This window comes from Pseudopodoces humilis, chromosome 2 (assembly GCF_049639895.1).
Source record: "Pseudopodoces humilis isolate 2021_Gansu_Grassland_sample_001 chromosome 2, ASM4963989v1, whole genome shotgun sequence".
Classification (NCBI taxonomy): Eukaryota; Metazoa; Chordata; class Aves; order Passeriformes; family Paridae; genus Pseudopodoces; species Pseudopodoces humilis.
This window is the reverse complement of record NC_142201.1, coordinates 48,979,393-48,994,170: the sequence shown is the minus strand read 5'-3', so window position 1 is coordinate 48,994,170 and position 14,778 is coordinate 48,979,393. Positions and strand designations below refer to the sequence as shown.

Below are 14,778 nucleotides of genomic sequence, written 5' to 3'. Positions count from 1 at the left end.
GAGTGTTGTTTATGTAACTGGAAATCTTTGTGCTCATCTTGATCAAAAGAGAAGTTAGTCTGTTTCCCTACAATGTGAGAAGTGGGATGGAAGTTATGGTGACATGAATTCATAGTTCCAGATTCAAGCTACAGAGGGGAAGAAACCAGAGATCCTTATTCCATAGCTAGACATGCTGTCAAACGATTGCTGTAAGGCAACACTGTATGTGGCAGTGCCATCTGGTGACCGATGCTGGGACCAAGTCGTCTGGAATTATTATCTAGCACAGAGATTTATTGTATGAAATAATAAATCTTCCATAGTTTTCCAAAGCTCATTATGTGAAGTGCAAAACTGACATTGACACTTCCAATTTATATTAATGTAACAATATTTGTAATGTAAACACTGACAGAATATTTGGAAACTATAGTACTTACACATATCAAACAGAAAGAGTTCTCAAAGTAGGACAGCTTAGTAATTAGCCATAGCAGGTAAATGCAGTTTAGGCAAGAGAAAACACAGGAATATTAAAATTAGCCTTCCTTCATGGAGAAGATCAGCAATCTCAGCTTCTTTACTTCCTCAGTGACACAAAGTCATACATAATTAGGAGACATAGCCCAGTAACTCAACTAAATGCCAGGTAATTTTTTCACCTTCTCTCAGAAAAGCCTTGGAAACAAGAATCAGGAAGTTTTTCCAAGCACCTGGGACTGGGTACAAGGAATGCTGAGCATCATCCTTCTGATTTGTGGGCTGGTTTTGGCTGGGGATTAATTCCTTTTCTTTACAGAAGCTAATAGAGGGCTGTTTTAGGTTTGTGCTGAAAACATTGTTAATAATAATAGAGATTTCTGTTGTTGTTGCTGAGCAAAGCCAAGGCCTTTTCTGCTTCTCACACCACCCCACCAGTGAGGGTGCTGGGGGTGCACAAGTAGTTAGGAGGGGACAGTTGGGACAGCTGATCCCAACTGACCCAAGGGATATCCAATACCATATGACATCATGCTCAGTATATAAAGTGTGGAGTGGAGGGAAGGAGGAACAGTTGGAGTGATGGTGTTTGTCTTCCCAAGTAACCATCAGGCAGCGAGGCCCTGCTTCCCTGGGGATGGCTGAACTGCCTGTCCTTGGCAAGAGGGGAATGAATTCCTTGGTTTGCTTTGCTTGCCTGTGCAGCTTCTGCTTCACCTATTGAACTGTCTTTATCTCAAACCACGAATTTTCTCACTTTTACCCTTCAGATTCCCCCTGTTGTCCCTCAGAAGGGGGACAGAGCAAGCAGCTGTGTGGTGCTTGGTTGTCAGGTGGGGTTAAACCACAGCACCTCATACACTAAAGAGCCAAGAGCAGATCTGTACGAGTATGGACACTTCCGTACAATAAAAGCAAAAGTAAAGGAAGTATTTGGCCAAAATCTCACAATGACAAGCAAATCCAGTAATGAGCTGGCTGAGCCTCAGGAAGGAAGCACTGCAACAGCATACCGTGGAAGCTGAGGTCAAGGCACTCAGGTCAGGTGCTGACCTGCAACAATCCAGCTTCCTAATGAAGCAAATGCCCAGCAAGTTATCAGCCCAACCAACGGGTATGTAACCATACTAAAAATCTGTCTGGGAAAGGAGCCCTACCATGATCAACCACAGAATCTTGGACAGGAAGAGGCTTCTCACTTTTAAGTGTTTTCCCACCCCCCAGTCCCCAGCCATTAGTAGAGGTTCTTCACAGATACAGTATTTTTTTTTTTTTCTCTGCAGGAGGATCAAATGACTCAAGACATGTTTTTGTGTTATTCCAGTACCTGCAAGGTCTTAACAGAACCACCCTGCATGCCTCTGCAAAGGAGTGGAAATTACACTCTCATTATACCTACAGCCAAGAAGGTAATAAAACATTCAAACAGGGCAAACCGGAAAAAGTAACATTCTTCCCCCAATTTATCACCTCTCTACCTTTATTTTTAATTCATTCAAGGCAATGTGTCTTCAAGTGTTCAAACAGAGTGCAAAGGCTTAAAAGGGGGAAGGTAAAAAATAAAGGGGGTGGGTTTACAATGAACAAGGAAGGTTAAAGAAAGGCAGTAAAATTTTATGGAAGCAGAAACAGAGACTTGCTTTTATTTGGCCAAAGTGTGCAGAAGCTAAATATATAAAACACTAGTGCACAGATTACTTCAGCCATTTGTGCACTCCTTCTGTGGAGCTTTCTAAAAAATAGCTTCCTGCAAGTGGGCTGGTGTGTTTGAAATTTATGGGAAAAAAAAAGTCATGTGACAAAGACAAGTCATAGCTAGGACATTCCTTCATTATTCCGTCCCCTGAATTTGTTGACTGTGCAAGACCCCACCCCCCCTTACTTCCTCCTGCTCTGTTCTAGGCAAATGTAGAAAAAAATAAAATGTTTACTTGTCTCCTAAATACAGTTAAGGAAAGAATATCACGTGAATGTAATTTCCTGCAACATTTCATTAATCTCATATGTCCTCTGTCTTTTCCTGCTTCAATACAAGATTCTGTCTAGCTTCAAGTAATTGATACAAAGAGTCCTTGCAGCCTGCAGTTATCCATTAACTCCATAGTACCCCATCACACAGAAAGACTGTGTATGTCTGAACTTCATCCTAATTTAATAAGGAAAGAAATTTAGTCATTGTCTAGTTCTGAACTTTACTCACTGCAGTATTTACAAGACAGACTTCCATGCAGTAAGCTTAAAACAAAACACAGATCAGCTTTGTCTTTATTACCTACATGTTTAATGACTGTATGTGGACTTAGAAAAATATTCATGTTATACAATTTCTATTAATCAACAATTAGAATTAGGAACACACAAGGCCTCCCATTTCTCTTTAAAAAGATCTGGTTTCTGCACATATAGACAAACAAATCACCAGCTTGTTTGGACATATTAGTATTGCTATCCTTAGAACTGTTACATTTTTTGTTTGGTTTCCTTTAAATAAAATACTGAATTCTTCCATTACTCAGTAGAGGAATTCCTGCTGATAGCGATCAGGATCATTTCAAAGCATTTCAATACATTTCAAAAGTCTGAGTACAAAGCCAACTTTAAATCGTAACTCCTCTGAAAATTCTCATGACTGTAAATTGGTATAGTATACATGTCCAAGCATCTTCCAGCAGAATTACAACATGCTGGAGTTCAGGGACATTTAAAAAAATATCCATCAATACTTCTAGAATATCTGACTTGACAAAAGTCTTTACAAAGGCTGACAACTTTCTCCACTTGCTGACAGAGCAAGCAAAAATGCTAGCTGGGAGTTTCCTCATTACCTTCCAACATCTACTGGATTGTTAAGACATGATTAATTAAATCTTTTCCATGCAGTTACAATGAAGGCACAAGTATTTCCAACTATATGAAGAATTTATGTCCATCAGAACACACAGGAAGTAATTTATAAGGCTCCAGCTTTATAAAAAAAAAAAAAGACAACCTTATTTTTTTCTGTAACTCTTCCATTTATGTAAAACAATTATTCCATTAGGCCAAAGCATGACAATGTTTTCCAGTTATAGCAGCCTTACACTCCAACTTCTGCAAATTAAAAAACAACAACAAAAAAAATTAGCTGCTCCCCAGCTGATTTCCATATGTATGGAAACCACTTTTCCATACATATTTGTTTGCTCTATGTTCAGCCCTGAGCCCTTGCAGACAGACAAGGGAAGAGGCAAATGGTAAGTGTGCTCCCAAAAACATTTTGTGACACTGCATCAGGAGGGTCCCAGATGAGACCAATCTGCTCTTCCCAGCCACAAAGCAAACACCTCAGACTTCAACCAGCATAAGGAATCATCCAGATCCATGGTCATGGCCAAAAACTTTTGTCAAAGCCAACACTCACTCATTTGGGCTTCTAATCAATTCCAAGTACTGTTTTTATGCATCTTGCATAATGCCTAAAATAGGGGCATTCCTGAAAGGATTGTTTGCATATGCACAATGTGCTGCAGTTTATTTTCACAGCATAGAAAGGCAGGCATAACCTGTGTCAATGACTTTCAGCTAGCTCTTAAAAATGTTAAATTAAAAAACAGATTTGAGTTAGAAAGGTAGAGTAGATGTCAGCATTTTAAGTGGGCCTGAAATCATTTGAGGATCTGCCCCAGCAAAGCTGGTACTCAGTCTCTACCAGCCTGAAGTTGAAGCAGAAACTTCAATCTGCTTATCAGTGTGAATTATCTCTCTTCAGATTTACCTGTTCTATTACACCACCAGCACATCTGGAGATGTATTGTGTTTATTACATTCCACAATATTTGCAGTATATTCTGTTTCATAGAAAATTCAAGGAAAAAAAATTAAGAGAGCATAAAAGCATATTGGATTTATCACTCCCCTTTAGAAATGCCCCCATTCTTCAACATCAAGGTCAAAATTTTGTTGGCTAGGACACCTTCTTAGGGCAAGCATGCAGAACACAGGCCAGGGGCTTCCTGTTACAATGCAACACACAAAGAAATCTTTTAGTGTGGTCCTTTCTCTGATGTGCTTGCCTACCTCTCAAGTCTGAATTTTCAAGTTTCCTCTTGACTTTTCTAGTTCAGAGGTTGAAGTGAGGTAACTACATCAATATTTTAATTTAATTAGAAAGAAGACTGCTGACCAAAACTTCAAGCAGAATGCTACAGATTAACAATGGGTGAAATGAAAAAGCAGAAACCCATTAAAATACCTTTAAATTAATTTGCCTTTCTGCCTTTATGTAAAATTAGTCTCTGGGCTTCATTTGAGAGTATTTTGGGTCTCTGGAAAAACTTAATGCATTAATTCAGTCTTTATAAGCCCAGGTGGTGGGAAATAAATACTTGAAATAAACAAGCTGTTAGGACAAGTGCATTCTCCAGTTATCAAAAGACTGGAAGCCAGATCTGCAAATAGCTGCAATCAACTACCTGACAACGCCATTCTTCAAGAGTCACTGTATGCTTGTTACATGTAACTTCATATTCTCTTTATATGTAATACTACTGTTGAGTTCAAGCCCATCCTAATTTTACAGACAAAAAATATCAGCGTGGGATTTACACTTCTCTCAGTATCTTCCCAGTCAACATTTTCAGTTGTCTTTCTGCAGTAAAGAGTTTAGTGTGTAGTTTCTTACTCGTGGGTATTAGGAAGTCTACAGAGAGGCTTCTCCATACACACCCTGATCTTTTGTCTATCAGGATGAGCAAAGCCGGACACATTTTCACAAACACTGCAGAGTTGACTTCAAGTAATCAAAAGTGAAGAAATCTTCACAGCAACGCAAGGGTGATGCTGACCAATTCCTGTCAAGACGACAAGGATACGTACCTTGCTGAACAATGATACTTTATTCCTTATGCAGAACGGAAAGTTTACTTGATCTTCCTCCAATACGTCACTGGAAATAAAAGTTCCCTTCAAACTGTTTCAAGAACAGATGCCATTTCCCTAAACTGTCTGAAGAAATTCTAAAAAGCAAGAATTAAGACAAATTTCAGTTGCTTTAAGAAAAGCTCAAACTGCAGTTCAAACTAGCATGTTAGACAAAAAACACTGTCCATGTATCTCACTACCAATGTACAGCTTGAATTGAAAGTTTCTGCTTTTCTTTTTATGGGCTGTCTGGCATTTGAACACATTAACTATGAAATGTACAAAGGTGATGCCTTAATAGCATGGGCTTGCCTATTAATAGGAAACGATGCGACAAAAGAAAAAGAATGCCATAAAACAAAAAAACACCAAAACACCAAAAAACCACAAACACTTTCTCACACAAATGTTTCTACTCCTAGATGAAATAATCCAGACTTCTCAAGTGTAGTATTCATTTCCTAAAGTAGCTGAACAACAAATTATTAAATAGGCTTCCACCAGAATAAATGCATTTCAGAGCAAAGGATTCAGAATATCCTTCTCAAATTTCTGCCAATCAAATTCCAAGGATCTATTTAAGTTTGTATGATACGCTAGGTGAGGTATTGACCCTTTAAACAGGAAGGACAGTACAAGGGCCAAGTTTATGCAAAATTACATAAATTCATGGATGGAGACATAGCCATTAAGAGTCAGTGATGATAAAGCAGACTGATCTCCATTCTTAATCATTGGCAATTATTACGCTTAAGCCACATTTTAGATTTTGAGGCTGGGGAACAGTTCTGTAGATCAAAAACATTCTATGCATCTTTAATATGGCAGAATGATAGCTGGCAAGCTCTGAAAGATTTTATGTCTTTGGCTGCTAGTTTATTTGAAAGAGAAATGATCAATTGCTGTTAAATTAACATTTTCAGCTATGTGATGTAGAACTAAATACTATGAAATAAGTATTCAGCTTCTGTGTTTTAAATAGCTATTTAATGCTTCATGTTTGCATGACTGTACGAGTAAACAAGCAGCACAAACATATGCATCAGGGTATACAGCTGACCCTCACAACAATGGCACTGTTGTTTACAGAAGACTGAACATTCAAGTAACACTCACTACAGACCTTGAACTGTGGGATTGTCATTTCAAAAGACTTGTCTGTTATTTGTCCTGAAGGGTCTGCCACTGTCAGCGTCACTGTGACATAGGGGTACTTCAGAGACCTGCAGGTATCAGAGCTCATCGCCACTCCCAGTTTCCATTTCATATCTACAAACTACAAAGGTGAAAATCATTAGAAATACTGTCAAAGAGAGAGATCTACCCCCACCATTGCTATTCACTTGGAGAGATAGTGCACAGACAATGCAGGACATCTAGAGATCTTATCCAAATGGAAAACAAACATAAGCATTTGAATATTATTGTGAATGCAAATCATCTGCCCTTCCCTTTAACGGTGAATAAATAAGTAATTTATTAATTAATTTCACTTTATCTGTTCTCCTTATTCAAGCACAGTCAACAGTCAAATACACTCTTCTTAAAATTCTAGTAAGAGAAGCTTAAGCCACAGAGTTCACCCAGTTTGTATATCATGCATGGATTTTTTTGTCACATTTTCTTTTGTTTAGAACTTCTAAATCAAAACCAAAGTTTATAAGTCTAAACCAAATAATTTATAATAGCAACAGAGAAAAATCATGGCATTTCATGATTTCATACAATTTACTGCATTTTAGATAAATCAAAGTACATAAGAGATACACTTCAGACAAGTAAGATATAATTTTTAGCCCTTTGTGAAGCAGGGCCTTTAGAAGTTGATATCAAGCCTCAGTATAATTCTATACTCTTTTAAACTGCTGTCAGAAAAAAAAATGTAAGCAGATCGCTATTTTTTCAAGCAAAAAGGGAATGCTGGAGATTGACAGAAAGTGTCTTTAAAAATAATGTTGAAATGTAATGGAGACAAAGAATAAGCAGTCAAGTCAAGCACTTTAAAGTTAACACCTTTAAAGAACAATTTACACTTAAAACAGATTTACATAATAAGCCAATACAATAGCCTGCCGGACTGTGCCATTCGTCTTCCCATTCATCTTCACTACAAAACTTGAATTTTAAAAAAAGGTATCATCCAAACTTCATCATCCAAACAGTAACATTAGAAAACTGTTCAGCATGTATACAACCTTTATTGTATATGCTGCTTTATCTGGGTAGCTATTTCGCAACATGTAAATGCACACACAGGTAGGAAAGCTTTCAGCAGCCTATCTACCACTGCCTGCCTGACAACACAATACAACACACACAGTGAGACACTGACATTCCTGAAATGTTCATCATTAGCTCAGCTGCACTTTGTCCTTTAGTTACCTGCCCCACTGTGGCCATGTTTCCTGCATCTTCTGACACAGCAATGGCTTTGCCCTGCTCGTTCCACACATGACGAATAACTTGAACTGCATGTTTTGGCAGTGTGCTGAGGCCACTGCCCAAGGTGGTGACCAGCTCTTCTGTAGAGAGGTTGTTTCTGGCTGCTGTGCTATAATAGATACATCCAGAGATCACTGCATCAAGTTCACTATCCACCAATTTAATACAGTTCCTCATTTCACCCCAAAGAGACAGCTTTTATTTCTCCTTTATGTGTACTTTTAAACAATTCAGCAGCCCACGATTTACTTTTTTCCCAGAATGTTACTGATCTTTTGCATCCATGTGCAAAAAACAACATGACCTTAATATGTCTTAATATGCAGAGACCCAGCTTTGCTGGGCTCACACAACATCCAATATAAAAAATAATCACAGCCTTCAAGTGCTGTAGCAACTGGAAGAAGTCAGTGAGGGGTGAGTTTGTAGAGCAGTTAAACAGTATCATTACTCTGGAAACAATGAAATTTAATTAAACACTCATCAGGTGGAATTGAAGTACCACCAAAAGTAAAGACTTCTAGGTCACAGTATAATGGGAACTAGCAGAAATACCATAAACCCTTCAAATGAAGAGGCAGCAAGTCTAAAGGAAAATTGCCACTTGATTTCCTCTACAGAAACAAGTAAACAAAAAATCCTACTCTATGTTTGTTCATGCATGTTCACTCCTCCTAGAGAGGCATTAATACAAAAGAAAGTGAGTTGGTCTTCTAAGTAGCATAGCCAAATATAACTGCAGATATTCTATTTCATAGGTAGAAAAGTAGTATTTTAAATTTCTACTAGTATATTTTCCTGAATTGTATTAATGTTAAATAAAATGTTTAGATATGAGATATTAGAAGAATGACAAGATCCTGAAAATTTTATCTTTCTAAAAATAGAAAAATTTATCAACTAAAAATACTTCCTAAAAACTCAACTCATGGCAGAATGCAATATTATAAGCTCTGTACCCTTCAAAATGGCACCAATGCTGATTTCTGATTTCTAAGAAACAAGTTCTTAAAACACATTTTTTCCAGGCAAAGGCCCAGCTGAGCTAGCTTTAAAAATAAGTTTAACTTCCTCTCTCTTGCCACTAGTTCTAGAGCTTGCAGACAGCATCTTGGAAGAATTTCCTCTTTTTATTTTTTCAATTACAAAAAGTGATACTACATATTAAATAACCACACTTTTTAACAATGCAAACTAAACCCAGGTGTTCTTTTCTGTGTACTGAGATTTACAAACTTTTGCCCTTTTCCCAAATCAGTTCAGCTTATACCCACATTTGATATAACTTTTCAATACCACCATTAAGTTGTGTTGGAAGGAAAAAAGACATGGTGCAGAGTAAATTATTTTGTGCTTACCTAAACAGAAATGAAAGAGTGTTAGCTATTTTTGCCAGGTCACCAATATTAATGTCAACCCCCGATGTTTGAATTCTCTAGAAATAGAATGTTCAAACAATTACAAATAATAAATTACACAGTAGTAAAAGTATCTTTGTTTATATACACACAGACAAGAAACTCCACATTGAGCTGGGAATTCTGTCTTTAACAGTAGATACAGCTACTACTCTTGCTTATGAGGACTTAGTGCCAACTTACCTGACACAATTCAGCTGTATTTATACCGGGGATCTTATGGTTCAGATGTTGAATTATTTGTTCACACTGTGAAAAAAAAAAACATGTTTGAAGACATTGTTGATAGAAAAATGGACAAGAAGAGGGAAGAGTGCAGAGTAACAAATGAAGTAATTGAAATGACTGATTTAAAAATTCCATCAAATCCAAGGAAAGAAAATGAGCCAAATCAAGACTTTAGTTTCTACTTTATTATTACTAATTAGTACATCAGTTTCATATTAACTGTTCAAGCATATACTACAGTAAGCAAGCCAAATGTTTTTTTAGACAAGTTACCTTGATATATCATTTAAATGATAGAAAAAAATAGATTTTTATAAGTCTTCTGTGACAAAAACATAAATTTAAATCAAACCCATTGCTCTTAGCAGGACTTATCTGTTTTATAAGTCAAGTCAAGCTACCGTACACCTGATGTCCCCTTTGCGTTCCACAAAACCCAAAAGAGCTGAAATAAAAAGGCTTCCTGGAGTGCCAGAAACCCTTCCCCACCCCATTTATAGCCCTACTTACCAGCTCTGCAAAAAAGTCTTGAGGAATTAAACTAATCTTTTCTGCTGCACCACCACCATCTGAAAAACAGTAGAGCCATCAGAAGCAAATATCTAAATAAAGTGTTACGGTAATAAACCTAAATCTTTCTCTGAAAAATGCCTAGGCCATCATACACGAATGCATCTGCCTTCATTTAAAGAAATTAATTTTAATCTACGGGTAGCTAAAGAGAGCCCCCGGCTGCCCGAGCTCCGCACTCCCTCACCCCAGCTCCCCCCCGCCCTCACCCAGCGCCCCCAGCGCCCGCGCGAGCGCGCCCGCGGAGCCGGCGGCCATAGCACCGCGCGCCCGCCGAGCCCCGGCTTCCGCCACACAGCACTCGCCGCGCTGATTGGCTCCGAGCGCCCCCAGAGCGAGGCGGCGGCAGCGGCGCCGCGCTGATTGGCTGCGGCGCGCGGAGCACGCGCTGCTCCCGGCCCGCTGCTGCTGATGCTCCCGCCCTCACGGAGCGGGATGCGGGACAGGCCTCGGCGGGGTTGGGAGGCGCAACAAGTTGTTTGCTGAGATTGGTTTGCTGACAGGGTTTTCTTGGTGCTGGTTGTTAAAGGCGCAGGTATGCAAATCATAGAACCATGGAATGTTAAGGGGTTGGAAGCGGCCCTAGAGATCATCCAGCCCCAATCCCCTGTCATGGGCAGGGACACCTCCCAGTACACCAGGTTGTCCCATCCAACCTGATCTCGAGCACTTCAAGGATGGGACATCCACAAACTCTCTGGGAAACGCATTCCAGTGCCTCAACACCTTCACATTTCTTCCTAATACCTAACCTAAATTTCCCCACTTTCAGTTTGTATGCAGCCATTCTCCGTGTCACTACATTTACTGACGAGGAGTCCCTCTCCAGCCTCTCCACATATTGACCTCTACATAGTGGTCCCCTTTCAGACACTGGAAGGTTGCCATGAGGTTTCCACACGACCTTTTATTCTCCAGGCTGAATAGCTCCAGTTTCCTCAGCCTGTCTTCATAGGGGAGCTGATGCCTGTTCTGTGTGCACACCCCACTTAGGGTAGCTTGGTACTGAATGCTTTTTATACCTACATAACCTGAATCATAACTTTTTATACAATGTAATGGCTAGTAAATGGTTAACTAGTTGCTTAATGCTGAATAGACAAAAAAAAAAAAAACCACCAAAAAAACTCACCAGGTGGATAGCTCTAAAGGCAGATAAGTATAGTACTAATGAAAAATTAGCAAGTGCAAAGCCAATTAGCCACAAAACAAAGACTTTAGGCCCGTTAAGACCAGACAGATCAGGAACACTGTAACTGCACATGCTCCCAAGATGAAGTTGAAAACTTCAGTTGCAAAGACGACCTTGGAAGCCTTCATCAAAGACTCCAAATGACCCCTGAATTGGGGAGATGCAAGCGCAGTGAAAAAAGAACTATCTAATAACCATAAGATCAAATTATGTCAATCAGTTCTGGTGCATATGTGATGATATTGTGGTGACATAGTGATGCTAAACAATTCTTACTGTAAAAAGGTACCACAGCACTTGACAAGGGTGGGAGACTTAGGTGGAGAAATCCTCACCACCAGCACTGCAATAAACAAATACCTGCTGTATAGACAGTGGTTTATGAGGATTTATTTCCAGCCTATCTTGCAGGTATCAGAATCTATAATATATTTCAGGTAAAGACTAATCATTATGGAGCATGGTGTGTAAAAACAGGGCTTTACACATTTATGACCGGTCTGATCTTGGTCTCTCCCTTCTAAAGTATCTAATTAAGCGTGCAAATGATTTTGAGTAGTCTATGTTTCACGACCTCATGGTTGTCGAAAGGTGTGCAATGTGTGCGTCACTGAGATCTGTCTCTGATGCTGAGGACTTAATAATCTCTTTGTTCTTAACTTACCTAACTCATACATACTTTGTTATCTAGAGAATTATTTTATATAACTATATATAAACTATATATACTATATATAATTATATAACATATTATTTTATATACAATTTCATTAAGTTTCTCAGTAGTGCCCTTAGAACTATAACTAATATTCATTATGGTACTCTTCTTTCTTACTTTCTATCTCCAGCATGTGGCGATGGGAGGTGAAGTTTAATATCTTGGTGGTTAGGTAATTACAAAATAATTTGGTGAAATTTTAAAATATTTTGGATCTATTTTCATAGGCATATAAATATGGATTAATTTTTTAAAAATTTGGAACAGAAGGTAAAATAGTGAAATATGGATTTTGCCTTGTCTGCCTATCCACAGAGTTAAAATATGCATCTTTAGAAAATTCTGCCTTCTGGAAGTGATTTCCATGAAATTTTTCACAGCAGAGAATGCAGATGCATGTTAAGATTGTGATCTGATATTACAGGTCCATCTTTTAGCTAGAGAAGGACCAAGAACTTCATATGAGTAGATGTTGTATAGAAATTAGAAATGTCATGAGCTACAAGTAGAGATGCTACAGTATTGTTGATAGGCCAAAGCAGAAGCTTCAGGCATAGGCATGCAGCATTACCATAGTCCTGCTAAGTGATAACTGAAATAAGAGCATCATTAGGTAATTTACTTCATTTACTACATTTAACATTTACAGAATGGGATATAATTTGCATCAAAACCCTCTAAAGTTCTTCAAAAAGCTCTTCAGGCACACAGGAGAAAGCACATCTTAGTTGGGTTCTTCCAGTGCCTGGTCCCTGATCTGGCTGGTGTCCCCAACACTCTGCCCTTTTTAGCCTCCTGGCACTTGGATACTCCTGGTTACCACAGTGCCTGGAGACACCATCTGCTCCTCATCCTGCACTCCTTCCTCCTCTCACTCTGATTTACCTGCAAGCTGGCAAAGTTCCCAACTTTCCTGCCCCCTCTCTGCTCACACCAGATGTAGATCCACGCTCAAGCGTCTGTTTCCCATTGTCCTTAGTCTTTCTGGGAGGCCCTGCTCACAGACTTCTAGAAAAACCTTGTCCAAATAGATGCTTCTGAAAGCCAAAGGCCCTGTGCAAATGCTGCAAGGGGCTGTGTAGGTCATCTGCACCTGTAGAGAGTGGTGAGCAGCAGCATTTGGGGACAGCTGGGGCTGAGAAATCATGGAATCAATTAGGTTGGAAAAGACCTCTGAGATCATCAGGTCCAACGTATGATGGAACATCCGATGTCAACTACACCATGGCATACAGTGTCACGTCCAGTCTCTCCTTAAATGCTTCCAAGGATGGTGAGTCCACCACCTCCATGGACAGTCCATTCCAATATCTAGTTACTCTTTCTGTGAAGAAATTCCTCCTAATGTCCAAACTAAACCTCCCCTGGCACAGTTTATAACTATGCCATCTGTCACTGGTTACTTGGGAGAAGAGGCTGACCCCAACCTGGCTACAATCTCTGTCCAAATAGTTGTAGAGAGTGATAAGGTCTCCCTTTTTTTTCCAAGTTAAACAACCCCGGCTCCCGCAATTGTGCCTCACAGGATGCACTCTCCAGACCCTTCACCATCTTTTTTTCCCTTCTCCAGGTCTTGCTCCAGCACCTCAATGTCCCTCCTGAACTGCAGATTCCAGAATGGACACAGTACCAGAAGTGTAGCCTCACCAATACCATGTGTTCCTTTATTTGTAGCCTTTCTGAAATAACTTGAAAGAAGGTATAATGCTAAATCTAAATAATCTAATCTAATTAATATTAATCTTAATCCTAAATCTGGTATGTGTACATATATAAAACGTAATCACACTGTGTATGCTATGTATGTATTAGACTGCAATTCATCTTAGCCAAAAGGCCAAGAAATTGCATGTTTAATGGTCCAGAGATGGGAAGTATGATGGGATTTGAAGCTACAGAAAATAAATTATGTTTTTAATCGTGTTTAACACATCTAGCAGTAATTTTCAGCAGGATATATGGGGACCGCACCACCCAAGTCCTTACTGCTACACTGAGGTCTTTTCAGGCAAGATGAAGCCAGGGAGCAGGCACCGATCTTTTCTCTCTGGCAATCAGTGCCAGGACCTGAGGGAGTGCCCTGAAGTTGTTTAGATAACAGAAAAATGTTCTTCACCCAGAGGGTGGCTGGGCACTGGAACAGGCTCCCCAGGGATGTGGTCACAGCACCAGCCTGACCGAGTTCAAGAATCCTTTAGAGAATACTCTTAGGCACATGGTGTGACTCTTGGGGACGTCCTGTGCAGGACCGGGAACTTCAGTCCATGATCCCTATGGGTCGCTTCCATCTCAGAAAATTCTGTGATTTTGGGGGTAATTTACTGCCACTGCTGCTTAGCAGTTCCTCTGACTCCCTTTGTCCCGCCTCGCACGGCGGCCTGCCCCGTTCCCCGCGGGCGTATTTCCCTGAACGCTGCCCGTGCCTCCCCGCCGCGGTTCAGCTTAGCTGCTGGAGGCCGCTTCGGAGGGGCCGGGCTGCCGGAGCGCTTGGCAGGCGCTCCCCGCATCCCCGTGGCTCCCGCCGGGCTCCAGCCCCAGCCGTGCCCCCAGACCGCCCGGCCGCGCCCCCCGGCGGCTGCGGCGCGCCCCGCAGGCCCCGGCGGCGGCGCGGGAGAGGAACCACCCGTTGCCCCGCTGGGAGAGTCCATTGCCGGGGGAGCCAAGAGGGCGGGGAGGGGGGAATCTCCCGTGCATCGCGGCCCGGAGCAGTCCGGGAACGGACCGCGACCACCGACGGAGGGGCCGCCTCGGCCGTCTGTGCGGAGCGGCGCGGCGGTGCGGACGGGCGCCGGGCGGGTGATCCCTCCTTCGCCCGCCCCCCCCGTGAGGCGCGGCGCGGTGACGCGGCC

General features: G+C 40.8%; 1 protein-coding gene across 4 annotated transcripts; it reads right to left on the bottom strand.

Moving 5' to 3' along the window:
• Nucleotides 1-2,720: 2,720 nt before the first annotated feature.
• On the bottom strand, nucleotides 2,721-10,312 carry COMMD6 (COMM domain containing 6). Of its 4 annotated transcripts, XR_001331463.2 has the most exons (8): nucleotides 10,229-10,312; nucleotides 9,960-10,018; nucleotides 9,405-9,470; nucleotides 9,162-9,238; nucleotides 7,744-7,912; nucleotides 6,485-6,637; nucleotides 5,317-5,456; nucleotides 2,721-3,552 (listed from the first exon to the last, which is right to left on the bottom strand). XR_001331463.2 is itself a non-coding variant. In XM_005516790.3 (7 exons), exons 1-7 carry the CDS (start codon nucleotides 10,275-10,277, stop codon nucleotides 5,406-5,408), a joined length of 624 nt encoding a protein of 207 aa, XP_005516847.1. In that variant the 5' UTR covers nucleotides 10,278-10,312; the 3' UTR covers nucleotides 2,721-5,405. The 4 variants fall into 4 exon arrangements, 3 of the variants coding, with proteins under 3 accessions (XP_005516847.1, XP_087908033.1, XP_087908034.1); XM_005516790.3 differs by having other exon boundaries at nucleotides 2,721-5,456; XM_088051907.1 differs by lacking the exon at nucleotides 5,317-5,456 and having other exon boundaries at nucleotides 2,721-5,291.
• Nucleotides 10,313-14,778: the final 4,466 nt, after the last annotated feature.